Genomic DNA, 18553 nt, shown 5'->3' with positions numbered 1-18553 from the left:
CTTTTTCCATGATATGCCCGTATTGGGTCAACACTGCTTGTCAGGAACTGGTAACCAGCACTTTCTAACCAGCCCAAGGACCGGTAGGATGACCAACCATCTCACTTTGCCCAGAGTTGGGGGTGGGGTTCCTGGTACACGAGATTTTCAGCGCTAAATGGGGACAGTTCCAGGCAGACTGAGACAAGTTGGTCACTCCACTGGGTTGTGTCCCTGTGCCTGATGCCCGATCGTGTTGACTGATCAGTGGGCACTCAACATGTGGGGGAGATCGAAAGTTAGAGAGGAGGATGGGGCTTCTTGTACTGAATGAGTTGGAGTACAGTTATCCAAATAACTGAGATTTTTAAAAGTTACTGAAGGAAAAGTAGGAGTTTGTTCTGAATTATAATAGCTAATACTTTGGGGGTTCTTTGTAATTTTAGTGCACTTTCACATTCCAAATCTTAATTATTTGGGCCCTTAAAGCCAAGAATATCTGATTAAAATCATTTTTACAAAGCAGGAGACGGAGGCACATAGCTGGCCAAGTGACCTAGACCCGTCCACCTAGCTGTGAGTGCTAGAACTCGGAAAAGCCCCGGTTTTCTGACCCTTGGCCGCTGCTGTTCCCTACCCTTTCTCTGGTCAGGAGCCCTGGCTAGAGGCCAGACCTTGAATTCTCTCTTGATTTTACCATTTGGAAGCAGGAAGCCAGAAGCTGGGAGTTTCTAAATTCAATTCCAAGAACCCTGGATTAACACCAAAATAATCCCCTTTCTGGTGACTTGCTGTTGGAAAAGGACCTTAGTGGAGCCGAAGAATGATCTCGGCTTGATCAAGCAAGGCCATTTGTTTACCTTTGCCCTCCATGATCCGCAGGCCAAGTTGCTTCTGAAACAATATTCAGGCTCTCCCTCCCCAAATGCCATTCAAACAGCCCCCAGCCCTGGGCACCGCTTTCTACTCGTGCTGGAGCCGCTGGACTCCGCACTTCTGAAATTGGAGCTGGAGGTGGAATGCTTAGCCAAGTTGCGTTTCAATGCCTTTCTTCTCTCTCGGGTTTTAACTGCTTTTTTTGGCCTCAGGGAATCCCTTGGAAGTTAATAAAACTTACTACATCAAAGGGCTCCACAGCCATTACCCAATTAAAACCTCACAGCACTCCTGCAGCAGGTAAGCATTATTAACCCCATTTTACAGATGGGGAAACTGAGGTTAATTGGTTTGCCCCTGGCTACTGAGGAAACGAGAGTCCCAGCTGGAGTTAGACTAGGTAGTTTGTTCAGATCACCCAGGGGTGGTGGTTTATGATGAAATCCGTTTTTCAAAGCACCTTGATTCGTATAGATTTCTTTTTCCTTGGGGAAACTGATTCCTCACTGGCTGCACCGAGGATGAGGCGTTTCTGCAAAGGTGGCTTGTCAGAAAGCAGCAGCTTCTGCCTTCAACCAGGAGAGGTGCCATAAAAATAGATGAAAGCTAAGAGTTTAGTGCAGTAATTTAGGAAACAATTTGGGCCTTTCAGAAATTAATGTTATTTAAAGATGCAGATTCATCCACCCCAGTGGCCTCCTGGGAGTGCTTCCCGAACCATCTGCTTCAATCAGCTCATTTTCTTTCCCCTAATCCTCCTGGCTCTCGTGTGTGTATGTACAGCAAAGGTTCCTGGGGAACTCAAAGCATGAATAAAAAGCAAAGACCTTTCTCTTTCACCCGCCACCTCTCCTCTTTTCCAAACAGCATTAAATTCCTAATCCTGTTTATTCTTAGTGGGGGTATAAAATTCATGTTCCAACAGACAATGAGGAGATCTGTGGAGGCCTCCACCCCAACGCTCATGTCCTCTCAGTTTGGGTCCAGCCAAGATGGTTGGGGTATCTTTACCCCATTCTCCGAGAGGACCTATAAAACCTGGTGGTGGTTGGGAATAAATTTGCCCAGGCCTGCTGAAGGAGGAAAGCAAAAAAAAAAAGTTTTTTCTCTTTTGGTCTGGTTAAAGCTATCCATGAGCCACAGGGAAGATTTCAAAGACTCAGGTGAGTGTTTTCAAAAGGAAGGTTTCAGCACAGTCCCAACTGTGTAAGTCCCCACTTCTCGCTGTTCAAGTCCAATTACAATCCACAAAGGCAGGATGCCGTGTTTACATAAATAATTACCAGATTTCGGATAGCCAGACGTGTTGCGGCACACAGAAGGCAAGCCCATAAATTACATTTGGGGAATTAAGGGTCAGATTGATCTTATCTCTGTAAATCCGGCCAAATTCCGGTGAGCTCAAGGCACATCCGGTTGACTGAGCCTTGGGAGGCACAGGCCCCAGAAACAAGCGATCCTGAGGATGGCGCTCCCCCTCCCACCTCCCTTTCTGCTTCTCCCTGCTCCGGTTTACTGGCTGGCTCTGAGAGCTAGGGGGTGGCAGGAAGAACTGTCCCAACTTGCTCTTTGCCCAACCTGCAAGGGAGGGAGGCAGGAGAGGGGTGTAGGCATCTCATGTCTATCCTTCCTCTTTCCTCCTGGACCACACAGGATCTGGCTCCTAAAACAACAGCAGCAATACAGGAGTAGTGATGGGAAACAGCAAAACTGTGAGAGTACAGAACAGGGCTCTGCTGGAGATTTCCCTCCTGCACAGGCCAAACCTCTGCGTTTTCATTCATTCAACAAAGATGTATTGAGCAACCACTGCACCCCAGGGCCACAGTACAGTGCAGTGGCTGAGCACTCAGACTCTGGAACCAGAATGCTTGAGTTTGAATCCTGGCTCTGCTGCCACCCGGGGCAAGTGACCTAACTCCCCTGGCCTCAGTTTCCTGATCTGGAAAGTGAGATAGTGAGAGCACCACTCCCTTAGAGCAAGGTAAGGATGAACTGAAGTCACTCATAAAGAGCTCTTAGAACAAGGCCTGGCACGTAGTAAGCACTCAATAAATGTTGGTTATTGCTATTATTATTATTACTGTTATTATGACTATGCTAGGCACATGTGGGCCTCTGTTCTTAAGGTGGTAAATGAACTAGTTGAGGCAGATGTTCCCACATAAACACAAAGGGTGTGTATGGTTGATTAGGTACCAATTGAATGAAAAAGACAAGGTCTAAGGAGCAGGCAGAAGGGCAAGATTGCTGTGGCAGGAGAACGCTTCCGGAGGAAGGAACACTTAAGCTGGGCTTGAAGGATGTGCAAGATTTGGCTGGGCCACAGACGGGCACAACGGATGGGGAGAGAGCTTGAGGCGAGGGGCTAGAGCCCTGAGCCACAAGAACTGAACTAGAAGTCAGAGTGTTATGCAAGTCTGACGCTTCCAGGAGGATAAGCCAGACCTCTTCAGTTAAGATTTTCAAATGAAAATGTTGGCTTGTCTTACAGAGAGAGAAACACTGATTTGTGTTAACTTCCTCTGAAAAAACAATGTCACAAAGTGAGGGCAACAGAGTACATTGCGAAGAGACCAGAAGAGGCACAGATCTATTACAAATAGAGCCTCAATTTATAAAATGGGAGGATAGGTATATCGGATAGAGATATTATTGAAATAAAATAATATTGTGTGGTGAAGTAAAAAGCGTTCTATTCATTCAGTCTCTCTTTAAGTGTGTATCAGGTGTTTGCTGTGCCAGGGAGCCTCAGGTAGTGACAGTGAACACGGTTTCTGCTATAGATGTGTTGATCTCATATCTGTCATTTTCTACAAGTTAGAAAACAATTTAAAATAAATAAAGCAGGTCCGCAGGAAGCAAGCATTTCAAAAACATTTCTATATGGTATATATCCAAAAAATTTTTAATCTCCTCCATGTAGATTTCATAAATGAATTTGGTCTTTATCTGAGTAAGAATTATAATAATTTGTTCCTGAACATTTAAAAAGTAACCCAATCACCTATAATTGAATTTCCAAATTTTTAAAAATTTAGAAATTTCCAAACTTTTGCTTGGTTGTCACTACTTAAAAGATGAATTAATCAAGAAGCATTCAATGAATGAACCAACCATGTGTCCAGCACTGTTCTGGTTGTAACAAAGGATAAGAAAGAATTTGAAGAGAAAGGAAGACATTCCCTTCCAGCCAAGATGGAGGAACAGGGACTGGATTTACTCTCCTGCCTGAAACAACCAGAAAAAAAAAAACAGACAAAATATATGAAACAATGGTTTTCAAACCATTTCAGGCAATGAAAGACAGTTATTGAGAGATGGGAAAACAAACAAGGTAAGCCCTACAATTTCTCAAACTTACTGCCTTATGTGGGTTTCCAGGCTGTAGCGCAGGGAGAGAAAACCCAGGCAGAGCCCAACAAATTCTCAGAGTTGAGAATTTTCTGTCTGGGGACAGAGCTAAAAGTCTGGTGAGACCAAGGTGGCCAGAATTTGCAGGACAGAGTACTGGAGAGGAGAGAGCTGCACAGAGATCTGGAGAACTGCAGAGGGTCTCCCTCAAATATTTAGCATGATTGACCCATGAGTATGAGGAAACTACCCAAGTCTGGGGAAAGGATTAGAGAGCAATGGTAGGTGTTCACGCAGAGCTGGGAACAGTGCCTATTCCTACCAGCCAGACCAGAAAACCTCATCAGTCATGGGCGTTGGGTAGAATATTCAAAGGGGGATTGCCTCAGTAGTGGGAAATAATTAGCATTACACTGAACAATCCTCTGATTCCACCTAACAACTCTCAAAAGTAAGCCCAAGGGGCCAGCCTGGTCGTGTAGTGGTTAAGTTTGTGTGCTTGGCTTCGGGAGCCCAGGGTTCACAGGTTCGGATCCCAGGCACAGACCTATGCACCGTTCGTCAAGCCATGCTGCGGTGGTGTCCCACATATAAAAAAAAAAAAAAACAGAGAAAGATTGACAGAGATGTTAGGTCAGGGACAATCTTCCTCAAGCAAAAAGAGGAAGATTGGCAACAGATGTTAGTTCAGGGTCAATTTTCCTCACCAAAAATGATAATAATAATAATAATAAATGACCAAAAGCATCAAGCTGTTTCCAAGTAATCTAACTGGGTCCCATAACAAAGCTCAAGAATATTTACAGTTATAGCAAAATATCCAGCACATAACAAGGGAAAATTCACAATGTCTGGCATGTAAACAAAGATTGTCAAACATGCAAAATGTGACCCGTAATGAGGAGAATAATAAATCAAAATTGACCTACAGTTGACACAGATGTTATAATTAGTAGCCAAGGATGTTAAACCAGTTGTTATAATTATATTCCATATGTTCAAAAATATATACAATATAAAAAAGATGCAAACTAAACTTTTAGAGATGAAAACTGCAATGAGTGAGATGAAAATCACACCAGCTGAGATTAATAGCAGATTAGACATTGCAGAAGAAAATTTTAGTGAACAGGAAGACATAATAGAAACTATTCAAAATTAAACATACAGAGAAAACGTTTAAAAAATGAAAACAGCATCATTGCACTATGGGACTTCAAGCAGCCTAATATACAAGTAAATGAGTCCCTGAAAAAGAGGTGGGAGTAAGAAAAATTACTCGAAGAAATAATGGCAAAATTTTTTCTAAATTTGATTAAAATTATGAACTCACAGATCCAAGAAGCTTAATGAGCCTCAAGCACAAGAAACCTGAAGAAAACTACACCAACACACAAATAATCGAAATCCTCAATACCTTTGATAAAGAGAAAATCTTAGAAGCACCCAGAGGAAAAAAAACACATTATATAGAGGAACAAATAGAAGGATAACTACAGATTTCTCATTAGAATCAGTGCAAGTGAGAAGACAATGGAGCAAAATGTTTTAAGTACTGATAGAAAAAAACCTCTCAATCTAAATCCTCTACCCAGCAAAAAATCTTCAAAAATGAAGGTATAATAAAGATCTTTTCAGACACACAGAAGCTAAAAGAATTCATCACCAACAGAACTGCACTATAAGAAATGAAGTCCTTCAGGCAGAAGGAAAATGATACCAGATGGAAACATGGATCTACCCAAAGGAATGAAGAGCTCTGGAAAAGGTAACTACATGAGTGAATACGTAAGGTTTTTTTGTAACGATATATATCTCTTTCAAAGATAACTGAGTACATAAACAAAAAAATGATGATGTCTTTTGTGGCTTATTACACATGTGTAAGTAAAAAGTATGACAACAAAGCATAAAGGCCAGGAGGGGAGAAATGGATGTATACTACGGTAAGGTTCCTTTTTTTTTTTTTGTTAAGATTGGCACCTGAGCTAACAACTGTTGCCAATCTTTTTTTTTTTTTTTTCTTTTCCTCCTCAAATCCCCCAGTACATAGTTGTATATTTTAGTTGTGGGTCCTTCTAGTTGTGGCATGTGAGATGCTGCCTCAGCATGGCCTGACAAGCGGTGCCATGTCTGCATCCAGAATCTGAACCAGTGAAACCCTGGGCTGCCAAAGTGGAGCACGCAGACTTAATCACTTGGCCACAGGGCTGGCCCCTACAGTGAGGTTCTTATACCATAAGTGAAGTGGTATAATATCAATTAAAGGCAGACTGTAAGATATATATCCCATAAACCCTAAAGCAACTGCTAAATTAACAAAACAAAGAATTATAGCTACTAGGCCAACAAAGGAAATAAAATTGAATCATAAAAATACTCAATCCAAAACAAGACAGAAAAAGAAAAAAAGGAAGAAAAAGAAATGGGACAAATGTAAAACAAATAGCAAGATGATAGACTTAAACTGAACCACATCAATAATCACATTAAAAGTACGTGGTCTACGTAGAGAGAAGGGAAACCTCATACAGTGCTGGTGGGAGTGCCAACTGGTGCAGCCACTATGGAAAACAGTACGGAGTTTCCTCAGAAAATTAAGACTAGATCTGCCATATGATCCAGCTATCCCACTGCTGGGTATTTATCCAAAGAACTTGAAAACACAAATGCATAAAGATACACGCACCCCTATGTTCATCGCAGCCTTATCCACAATAGCCAAGACTTGGAAGCAACCTGAGTGCTCATCAGGGGACGAATGGATAAAGAAGATATGGTATTTATACACAATGGAATACTACTCAGCCATAAGAAATGATGAAATCCGGCCATTTGTGACAACATGGATGGACCTTGAGGGTATTATGCTGAGTGAAATAAGTCAGAGGGAGAAAGTCAAATACCACATGATCTCACTTATAAGTAGAAGATAAAAACAATGACAAACAAACGCATAGCAACAGAGATTGGATTGGTGGTTGGCAGAGGGGAAAGGGAGAGGAGGAGGGGGAAAGGGGTGGTTAGGCACATGTGTGTGATGAAGGATTGTAATTAGTCTCTGGGTGGTGAACATGATGTAATCTACGCAGAATTCAAAATATATTACAATGTACACCTGAAAAAAAAAGTACACGGTCTGTGCTGTATGATTTCACTTATATGAGGTATCTAGAGTAACCAAACTCATAGAAACAGAAAGTGGAACCGTGGTTGCCAGGGCCTAGAGGAGGGAGGAGTGAGAAGTTATTGTTTATGGGTACAGAGTTTCAGTTTTTCAAGATAAAAAAGTCCTGGAGATTGCACAACAATGTGAATGTCCTTAACACTACTGAACTGTACACTTAAAATGGTTAAGACGGTCAATTTTATGTTATGTGTATTCTACCACAACTAAAACCAAACCAAACCCAAAAACTTGCATGTTTCTTTGAGGTGAAAAAATAGCAAATGGTCTAAATGTTCTAATTAAAAGGCAGAGATTGTCACACTGGATAGAAAAGCAAGATCAAATCATATGGTGCTTATAAGAAACACACTTTAAAGACATAGGTATGTCAAAAAGGAAAGTGGAAAAGCTATATCATGCTAACACTAATCAAAAGAAAGATGGACCTGGGATGTAATGTACAATATGGTGAGTAGATAGTTAATAAGATTGTATTGTATATTTGAAAGTTGCTAACAGAGTTGATCCTAAAAGTTCTCATTACAAGAAAAAAAAATTGTAACTATGTGTGGTGATGGATGTTAACTAGACTTATTGCGGTGATCATTTTTCAGTATATACTATATTGAATCAGTATATTTTACACCTAAAACTAATATAAAATTGTATGTCAATTTTATATATATGTATATATATATATATATATATAAAGATGTCTATGACTTGGAAAGATTTCCATGATATATTATTAAATTAAAAATAGTTGTGAAAAGAAAAAGATGGGGTGGCTATATTAACATCAGACAAAGTATATTTCAGAGCAAAGAATATTGTCAGGTATAAAGAACATCATTTCATAATCATAAAGGGGTCAGTTCATCAAGATGAATTAATTCTAAAAGTTTTTGCATCTATTAACAGAGTTTCAAAATACATGAAGCAAAAACTGATAGAACTGCAAGGACAATAGACAAATCACAGTTACAGCGGGAGATTTCCGTGCTCCCTGATAATTGATATACAAGTAGGTAGAAAATAATCAAGGGTATAGAACACTTGAACACCACCATCAATCAAGTTGACCTAATTGACATTTATAGAACACTCCATCCAACAACGGCAGAATGCACATTCTTTTCAAATGCACATGGAACATTTTCCAAAATGGGTCATATTCTGGGCCACAAACCAAGTCCCAGTAAATTTAAAAAGATTCATGTCATAAAAGAATATGTCCTCTCATCACAATGGAATTAAATTAGAAGTCAATAACAGAAAGATTCTTGGAAAATCTCCAAATATTTGGAAACTAAACTTCCAAATAACCCATGGATCAAATAAAAATACAAAAGGGAAACTAGAATGTATTTTGAATGGAATGAAAATGAAAAACCAACATATCAAAATTTCTGGGCTGCTACTAAATCAGTGCTTGTAAAGTCTTAAATCAGCAACCTCAGCTTCTCCCTTAAGGAACTTGAAAAAGAGCAAATGAAACCCAAAGGAAGCAGAAGAAAGGAAACCATAAAGATCAGAGCAGAAATTAATGAAATAGAACACAGCAAAACAATGGATAAAATCAATAAAGCCAAAAGGTAGTTCTTTGAGAAGATCAATAATATTGATAAGTCTTCAGCCACATGGATCAGGAAAAAAGAGAGGAGACACAAATTATCAATATCAGTAATGAGAGAAGTGACCTCATGACAGATTTTACAGGTAATAAAAGCATGATAAGAGAATATTATGAACAACTTTGCTGATGTCAATAATGACCAACAAATGCGAATACATTAGACAACTTAGATGCAATAGATAAATTCTCTGAAAGACAAACTACCAAATCTCACTCAATAAGAAGAGAAAACTTGAAAAGCCTAGTTTCTATTAAAACAATTGAATTTGTAGCTTAAAACCTTCTCCCGAGAAAACTTCAGGCCTAGATGACTTCACTGGTAAATTCTACAAATATTTAAAGGAGAAATAATACCAATTCTATACAAATTCAGAAAACTGAAAAGGAGAAAAACTTCTCAACTCATCCCAAGGACAGTGTTACCCTGATACTAAAAGCAGACAAACACATTTATAAGAAAACTACAGACCAATACTTCTCATAAACATAGATGCAAAAATTCCAAAAAAATTTTAGCAAATAAAATCCAACAATAGATAAAAACACAAAAGACATCATGACTAAGTGGGATTTATTCCAGGAAGGCAAGGATGACTTAACATTAAAAAATCAATATAATTGGGGCCGGCCCAGTGGTGCAGTGGTTAAGTTCTCACGTTCTGCTTCTTGGCTGCCCAGGGTTCACTGGTTCGGATCCCGGGTGCGGACATGGCATCGCTTGGCAAAAAGCCATGCTGTGGTAGGCATCCCAGTATAAAGTAGAGGAAGATGGGCATGGATGTTAGCTCAGGGCCAGTCTTCCTCAGCTAAAAGAGGAGGATCGGCACTAGTTAGCTCAGGGCTAATCTTCCTCAAAAAAAAAAAAAAAAATCAATATAATTCACAATATTAACAAAGTAAGAAAGAAAAACCATATGATCATCTTAATAGATGCAGAAAAAACTTTTGACAAAAGACAACATCCATTCCTGGGGAAAAACTCTCAGCAAACTAGTAGTAGAAGGGAACTTCCTCAACCTGATAAAGAGCATCTATGAAAAACCTACAGGTTAATGTCATACATAATGTTGTGAGACTGAATGCTTTCCCTCTAAGATGAGGAGCAAGAGAAGGGATACCTGCTCTCACCTCTTCTATTCAACATTGTACTAAAGGTTTTAGCCAGTGTAATAAGACAAGAAAAAAACAGGCATCCCAGGGCCAGCCCAGTGGCACAGCGGTTAAGTTCGCATGTTCCACTTCAGCAGCCTGGAGTTCGCCGGTTCAGATCCCAAGTGCAGACATGGCACCACTTGGCAAGCCATGCTGGTGTAGGCATCCCACATATAAAGTAGAGGAAGGTGGGCATGGATGTTAGCTCAGGGCCAGTCTTCCTCAGCAAAAAGAGGAAGATTGGCAGCAGATATTAGCTCAGGGCTAATCTTCCAAAAAAAAGAAAACCCAAAAAAAACAGGCATCCAGATTGGAAAGGAAGAAGTAAAACTGTCTTTTATGCAAGACAACCTGACACCAAAAGCATGATCCATAAAGAAAAATTGATAAACCAGATTTAATCAAAATGAAAAACTTCTGCTCTATAAAAGACACTATTAGGAGAATGAAAAGTCACAGACTGGGAGAAAAATATCTGCAAAGCATATAATTGATAAAGGAGTTGTATTCAGAATATGTAAAGAGCTCTTACAACTCAATAATAAGAAAACACACAACCCAATTTAAAAAACGAGCAAAACATTTCAGTGGAAACTTCACCAAAGGAGACACTTGGGTGACAAATAGGAATACGAAAAGATGCTCGACATTATTAGTCATCGAGGAAATGCAAATTAAAACCACAATGAGAAACCATTACACCCTTATTAGAATGGCTTAAAAAAAGATTGACATTACCAAGTGTTGGTAAGGATATAGAACAACTGAAACTTTCATACACTGCTGAATGGAAATGTAAAATGAGACAACCACTTTGGAGAAATGTTTGTCAGTTTCTTATAAAATTAAACATACTTACCATATAATCCAACAATTCCACTCATAGGTGTTTACTCAAGAGAAATGAAAACATCTGTCCACAAAAAGACATACTAGAATATTTATAGGAGCTTTATTCATAATAGTCAAAAACTAGAAATAACCCAAATATCCATCAATAGATAAATGGATAAACAAACTATGGTACATTCACACAATGGACCACTACTCTTCAGTAAAAAGGAAAAAACTACCGATAAATGCCACAAAACAGATGAATCATACAAACATTATGATGAGTCATAGAAGTTAGACACGAAAGACTCCTGTAATGAACTAAATTGTGTCCCCAAATTCATATATTGAAGCCCTAACCAATGTGACTGTATTTAGAGACAGGACCTTTAAAGAGGTAATTAAGGTTAAATGAGGTCATAAGGGTAGGCCCCTAATCCAACAGGACAGTGTCTTTATAAGAAGAGGGAGACACCAGGGATGCGCCCACACAGAGAAAAGGCCGCGTGAGGACACAGCAAGAAGTCGGCCATCTGCAAGCCAAGGAGAGAGGCCTCAGGAGAAACCAACCTGTCCACACCTTGATCTTTGTCTTCCAGCCTCCAGAACTGTGAGAAAATAAATCTCTGTTGTTTAAGCTTCCCAATCTGTGGTATATTTACGGCAGCCCAGGGGACTAATACAACTATATATCGTATAATTGCATCTATATGAAATTTTAGAACAAGTAAAACCAATCTATAGTGACAGAAAGCAAATCAGTGGTTGCCTGGGGCCTGGGATAAGAAGATGGGTATTGACTGCAAATGGGCATGAGGAAACTTTTGGGTGTGAGGGAAGTATTCTGTTTGATTGTGGTGGTGATTACCTGGTGTATATATTTGTCAAAACACATCAAACTGTATGATTAAAATTGGCACATTTTATTCATGAAAATTATACCTCAATAAAGTTAATTTTAAAGGAAACAAAAAATATTATGTAAAAAGTATAGACAAGAACTCTTGAGTGCAATGTAAGGGAGTTGTGGAGTCTACCAATGGTTCCCATCTTTGATTTTGCAATTTTGGATTTTTAGAGAGGTGCGTCCCCAGCAAAGGAAGCTGTGGGTACTCTCAGCCCTCTGTCCAAACAGGGCTGCAGATGGAGCTCTCCATGCTGAAGGCCGACAGAGTGTGAGCTATGTATTTCCCATAATTTATTCATGGAAAACAGCCAACATTAAAGATTAACCAACTATTACAGTCAAAGATATTTTGTACTTAAAAAAATGCTTAATATAAAATTTTGTGTCTTTTTTTACCAAGTCCCCATTTCTATCGTCAACTGATGCTGCAATTTTACTTAGCCTGGGGCCAAGTCCTTCCTGGTGTCTTGTTCTCCAACTTGGACTGGGCATGGCATCAAAGCCCCTCTGGGATGCTTGCCTCATGGAGACTGAGGATGTCACTGCGGACACTAAAGGGTGCCTGCCCTAATTAGAGGGACAACTACTATTAACCTTTCTAACACAGCAACTAGTGCTTCTTTTCTCACCATAGAGTAGAAAGGAAAGAGAGAAGACTTGGATGAGATGATTTTAACTGTTTCCAGCTATACCATCCTCTGAGTCTGTGATATTAAGTTCATTCATTGCTTCTTTCACTCACTCATTCTACTATCATCTCTCCATGCTGGATCCTGTAGTAAGGGCTGGGAATGCAGCAGTCATGGAGACAGACATGGTTTGTGCCTCCATGCTGCTTACATTCCAGTGTGATATGGGGGACACAAGCATCCTAAATCAGACTGGCTTAAGCAATAAGGAATGTATTGGCTTGATGCTGGGAAATCTCAGGTGGAGGCTGGGCCTCAGGCATTCCCTGATCCTCTTGGGGCGGTGAGGCGGGTAATACGATGGCCTCCAGGGAGAGTTCCTGGCCTCCCACCCTGCCAGGACAAAACCCGGAGGAAAGACTCTCCTTCCCCAAGGGAGTGTGATGAAGTAGCACATTGCCAGAATCCTCTACCTGACCTTTCCTTGTGCCCCATTGGCCTGACTTGCGTCACGTGGTCTCTCTGAACCAATCATTGTAAGGGAGATGGGATTACCCTCAGACCAATCAGGCTCCTCCATGAAACTGGGTGTGGGGGGAATGCACTGGGCACATCTCAGGGACCAAAAATTTAGAGGCACTGCAGATTTGACTCAAATGTACACATAGCAAACTTAAACATTGGTTCAAGGCAGCCTATAACTCCTTAGCAACTTTTGGAAGCATTAACTTCAAATACTGGTTTCAACTACAAACTAATTCAAGGGAGTAAACTTACACAAAACATAGCAGAATTGTCCAGAGGTTTCACTGACTGTTGAGGGGCAGTCAGCAAAGATTGCTTGGGGAGGCCACTCTTGAGCTGGCTCCGGAAGCACACAGCTTGGCTTGGAGTTCCCAGCTCTGAGACTTACTACCTGGGTAAGTCCCTGAAGTTCTTGGAGGCTCCCTTTCCTCTTCTGTAAAATAGGCACTATAAGACCATCTTTATAGGATTTGTGAGAGGACCAGATGAGGTAAGATATGTGATGCCTCTTAGTACAGTGCTTGGCACCTAGTTAGTGCTCAATATTATTATGTAATATGTGCAGAGCCATCCAATTGACAACATCGCTACATACACCTGGATAATTCTCAGGTTGCTTCTGACCCACATCTTCATCTTCTCAGAATCTGATTTTAGGTCACAGTTGATCAAGAATAGGAGCACTACTCACAAGTATTTGTCAATGCTCTGTCCTCCACCTGTGTTGCTTTCCTCTTGCGCTCCTCCTCCTCCACGTTTCAGGAAGTGGTATAAAAGACTCATCAAGGGCTCTGAGGTCAGACTCCTGGGTTCAAGTCCCTGTTTTAGCCCTTATTCACTGTATGACCTTGGGCAGGATACTTAAGTTCTCCTCATCTGTGAAGTGGTTGTAAAAACAACGTCTTTGTTGTAGGGTTGTTGTGAGAATGGTAGCACATCCATGTGAAGGGCTCCCGTGGTAAGCGCTCGACATGTGTTGTCTGGTATTATTACGACTAGTTCATCTATCAACCATGACTCCTGACTCCATTCTTGTTATCAGTTACTCTGTCTCTCTCCTTAATTCCAGCTGCTTATTTCCACCTGCCTGTGGAACAGTTCTTCATAAAGACCCAACCAAAACTTCATTTTTAACCTGTCCTAAAATACGCTCATCCACTCTCCTCTTTCCCCAAATTTCCACCTTTGTCTTCCTGCAGCCATTCTTTCCATTAACATCAACATCTATGGGAAACGGAGGGCTTGGTTTCCTGTTTCAAGAATTCCAGATGTCAGAAAACCTGCTTCTCTCCTCCCTTCCCACAAATTCTCATAGCTGGAGGGCGCTCCCACCCAGCTTGAGGGGAGTGGGGCCAGAGCTGTGAAGTGACTTGCCCAGGGTCACCAGCAAGTGGACAGCAGAAGGAATTCAGGCATCCTGCTTTTGAGATGATTCCCCTTCCACTGCCCCATGGCTCACTGTTTCTCTGTGCCATGAAACCACTTTGCCCAGTTGTCCGAAGGGCCCCAGCAGGCTCACAATCCTGGGGTTGGGGAGGGGAGGTTGGGGTCCCCAAGTGGTCCTTGAAACAATTAAAACTCAGATTTCATAAGCCAAGTCTCCTGTTATCCTGAGTTGGGCCCAGGGGAAGGTTGGGGGCACGGGGGAGACTGGCTCCTTTGAGAGTTTCCAAGCATTGTGAGCAAAGTAAAACGCAAACTAAAGGATGTGAGTCATTCTGAGTGTGCCTCTGCTGGCCACAAGTGGGTACAAAAGATGTAAATGCTGCAGGGGTTACGAGGGGTTTAGCCAGTGTTAATCAGTGTGAGAAATTCCATAGCATGGAATTTGAGGGTACCCAAGGGAGCCCTTCGTGTCTTTTCTTGCATTCCCATCTCTCTTAGCCCTGACACAGCTCAGGGACGTAACTCTGTAGCTGACGGGCACTGAACGGAGCCCACAGGCGGGCTTCAGACACCAAAACAGCCACCTAGCTCATCGTGTTCCTACTTCCTCAGACTACTGAAGTCAGAAAATTCCCGCCATTCCTGAGCTTGGAACAGAGACTCAGACCCAGTGACCTCCTTTTGTTCCCGCTGGGGGCTGCAGCCCCTCTGCAAGTTTAAACCATTCCAGTGAGCTCCGGCTTCATCTCATAGACGCTGTCGGTGGAGGACAGGGAAGTGGGAGAGAGCACTAGGGAGAGTCTACAAGGTGGAAAGAGGATGGCCACGATCTCCCCATTCTCCCACCATGCCATGGGAACAAAACAAGCCCCAAAGTAAAAGTGGAGTTTAAAACTGTTCTCTGTTTATAGAGACAGAAAGTAGAATAGAGGTTACCAGGGGCTGGGGGTGGGGAGGAGGGGAGGGGCAGTTATTGTTTAACGGGTACAGAGTTTTTGTTGGGGGATGATGAAAGATTTGGCGTATAGATAGTGGTGGTGGTTACACAACACTGTGAATTTAATTTATGTAATGCCACTGAATTGTACACTTAACGGTTAAAATGATAAATATTATGCTATGCATTTTACCACAATAAAAAAAAATTCTACAATAATTTTTTTTAAAAACCCTGTTCTCTGCATTTCTTTTGAAACTGACTTCAAATAGACTGGCTCTCAAATCTATGCAGCTGGCTTCTTTGTCAGGAGATCATTATACTTTGCTTTAGGCTGGTGGTTCTGGAGAATTATGGATGACAGCAATGATCGAAACTGACGGGTTTCTCAAGTGTTTGAAATTTCTTCATCCCTACCCAATAATGTCTATTCAGGAAAAGCTTGTCTTTACAAAGTCAGAAAAATAAAAGAAAATGCATAGGTCACCATCTAAAGTGAGCCCGGTTTAAGAAAATCTATGGGAAATCTCAGAATCGGGAAACAAATTGGTGGCTGATGATTTGCCTTACAAAAGACTGGTTCACTTTAACAAGAGTTTACTCAAAGGTTTCTTTAAGAAGAGAGCCCCCTGGCGCATTTAATGATATTATTGGATTAAAAAGAAATCATCCGGACCATTCAAGGACATTGCACTGTAAATATGTGAATGCATTGTATTGTGTTGTAAGAGTAGGAATAAAGGAGTCAGGACTCTTTGACAAATGGACCATTTTGGCCCCAAGTAACACAAGGAGGGAGCAAGATGAGTTTTCTTGGCCTAAAACCCTGGCTGCTTTCTGGGAAGGCTTTGGGAGTTTGTGATTTATTTAAGACCAGCTAAGCCCAAGGCCTGCGATGTGTCCCTTTGGAGAACTCGGGGTCAAAGTTCTAACTCTGCTCATGCTGACCCCTATCACCTGCTCATCATAAAGACTCTCAGACGTGAGCTCAGCTCTGTCCTGTGATGGCAGAAAAATAGATCTGTTGCCAGAAAGTGGATTCTCTCCGGTGATGAAGAATGATCCTTATTTATGTCTGCATAGGTACATTCTGGGGCCCATAAAGGTTTAATTGTCCCTCTAACTAGTTTTTTAAAAAACCCACAAAGAGGCTGCCAGCTTTCCCCAGAGTTTAAAACCAACTGAATGCGGTTCTGTGGAAACTGCTTTAAGTGTGTAACTTGCACCGTGTCCTGGGGCACAAGGCGCGATTGTTTTGGGGACTCGAAAGATGCAGCTCTTAGGAGACTTTTAAAGTCAGCTTTTGTGGCTTTGGCTGCTGCTGACCCTGGCTCGCTCTACAGAGAGAGAGAGTGAGGGAGAGAGAGACTGAGAGGGCCCCTCTCACCAGGAGCCTGTAAATTACTCCCAGGGTGCCACTGCCCCCTGCTGCCACCTTCCAGTTCAGGGGGGGATCCCCGGTCACAGGACCCTAACCGTGCCTCCTTTTCTCTCCGACATTGTCTTTGCTGGTTTAAAAGACTCACAGGAAGCTAAGGACAGAGGAGAGACAGACAGAGAGAAAACATGTCTATGAGACAAAAAGAGAAAGACACTGGTAACCAAAACTAGGTCCAGAGAGATACACTTTGCCTGACTTCTTGGATGTGTGTGGGGAGCAGTGGCCCACTCTATGTCACTCCTCTGACACTGCTGCCTCCCTCATTTGTGCCTATGTGTTCATTCTACAGTTACTGAGTGGGCACTTACTTTGTGAAACCGGGGGGCCAAGTCGCTTTAACTACACTCAGTTGTCTCTTTGCAAAAGTAGTTAGATAATGCACTACCAAAACCCACCCTACAGATAACATCTCTGATGCTTGGGTCACCATGGTAACGGGTGCTTGAGTTTTTCAGGAACTGAGAGTCAACTCCTCGTCCAGTTCAGGCTGGTTAAGACCACCAACTCATCAGCTGGGCCTGCATGGATGACCCATAGGCCCTTTGATGTCAAGGAACTGAAAACTCCACTCTCAGATGGCGGTAACACCACCATTTTGTGAACATGAGTCCCATGAAGAGCCATGAAGCTTGACTATGCTTGCGCAGGTCATCAGTTACCTCACTTCTCCTCACCTCCAGTCATCTATTCCCACACTTCACACCACCCTGGCCCTCTACCCCATAACTATCCCTAATCCCCATTTTTTGGGGAGGTGGATTTGAGATTTATTCTCCCGTCTCCTCACTTGGCTGCCTAGTGAATTAAACCCTCTCTCTGCTGCAGACTCGTTGTCTTGGTGATTGGTGTAATCATGGAGCAGGGAAAACGAACCTGGTTCCATAACGTATGTTCCAGGCACAGTGGTGAATGAAACGCATACGGTCCCTGCTCTCAGAAAGCTTATAGCCTCATGGGTGAGTAAAAGCTAATTATGCAAACAAACATATAATTACAAACTGTAGTGAGTGCTAGGAAGAAGTAGAGAGTGTTGAGAGAAGTTAATGGAGGGCCATAGAAGGATGTCCAAGGAAGTGAGTCCTTGTAACCTAGACATGAAGGATGAGAAGGAGTCAGTGAGGTCAAAGGGGGTTAGAGGAGGGAGAAGCATCCTAGATGGAAGGGACAGCACGTGCAAAGACCCCGAAGCAGGAAGGAGCGGGGCCTGTTAAGTATTGCTCATGGAGTGAGATGTGGCTGGAGAAGTGGGCAGTCAACGCTGCTGCCAGAATCTTTGTGCTGTCTTTGAGCCCCCTTTCTTTAAAGATCTGTAATGGTTTCCTCATCCATCACACTTCACTTTGAGCTTCAAAGGGCTATGTCCAGACCGCCCCCAGACTACCTCAACCCTTCTCACACTCCTCTTGGGTTCTGTGAAGAAAACACATTTGTCAACAGACTAAAGCAAATAGTTTTGACATGCGGTTCTGTATCATAAGGAGGCTGTAATGAAGTCAGTCCCCGTTTACATGACTCCAAATGGTTCCGTTTAAATGTCCCACCCTGTATTTACGTGTCCTACCCACTTCAGTTGACTGTTTATCTTCCAGTGTATTCTACGCTACTTGCAGTCTGGGCCTCTATTTAACTTCGTCTCTTACTTTTTCCATTCCATGGCCTGTCATTTACATTTTTCTTAAGGAAATGTAAATATTTATTTACAGTATTAGCTTCTACTCTTGCTTAGCT

At 41.9% G+C, this 18553-nt stretch overlaps 1 protein-coding gene across 8 annotated transcripts in view; it reads left to right on the top strand.

Moving 5' to 3' along the window:
• Positions 1-18553, top strand: part of TCP11 (t-complex 11) — a 132881-nt gene that overhangs the window by 91240 nt on the left and 23088 nt on the right. For 4 of the 8 annotated variants that reach the window (XM_070585919.1, XM_070585909.1, XM_070585918.1 and 1 more), the window contains exon 2: positions 17651-17781. The exons of the other annotated variants lie outside the window; for them this stretch is intronic. Coding sequence is in view for 1 of the 4 variants with exons in the window: in XM_070585909.1 (XP_070442010.1) it covers positions 17778-17781 (4 nt within the window). In the remaining 3 variants the exon portion in view is untranslated. The remainder of the gene's footprint in view (positions 1-17650; positions 17782-18553) is intronic. 8 annotated transcript variants of the gene reach the window in all.

The sequence above is a fragment of the Equus przewalskii genome, chromosome 19 (assembly GCF_037783145.1).
Source record: "Equus przewalskii isolate Varuska chromosome 19, EquPr2, whole genome shotgun sequence".
Lineage (NCBI taxonomy): Eukaryota > Metazoa > Chordata > Mammalia > Perissodactyla > Equidae > Equus > Equus przewalskii.
Note: the sequence above shows the minus strand (reverse complement) of the source record. Positions and strands in the feature narration are given on the sequence as shown.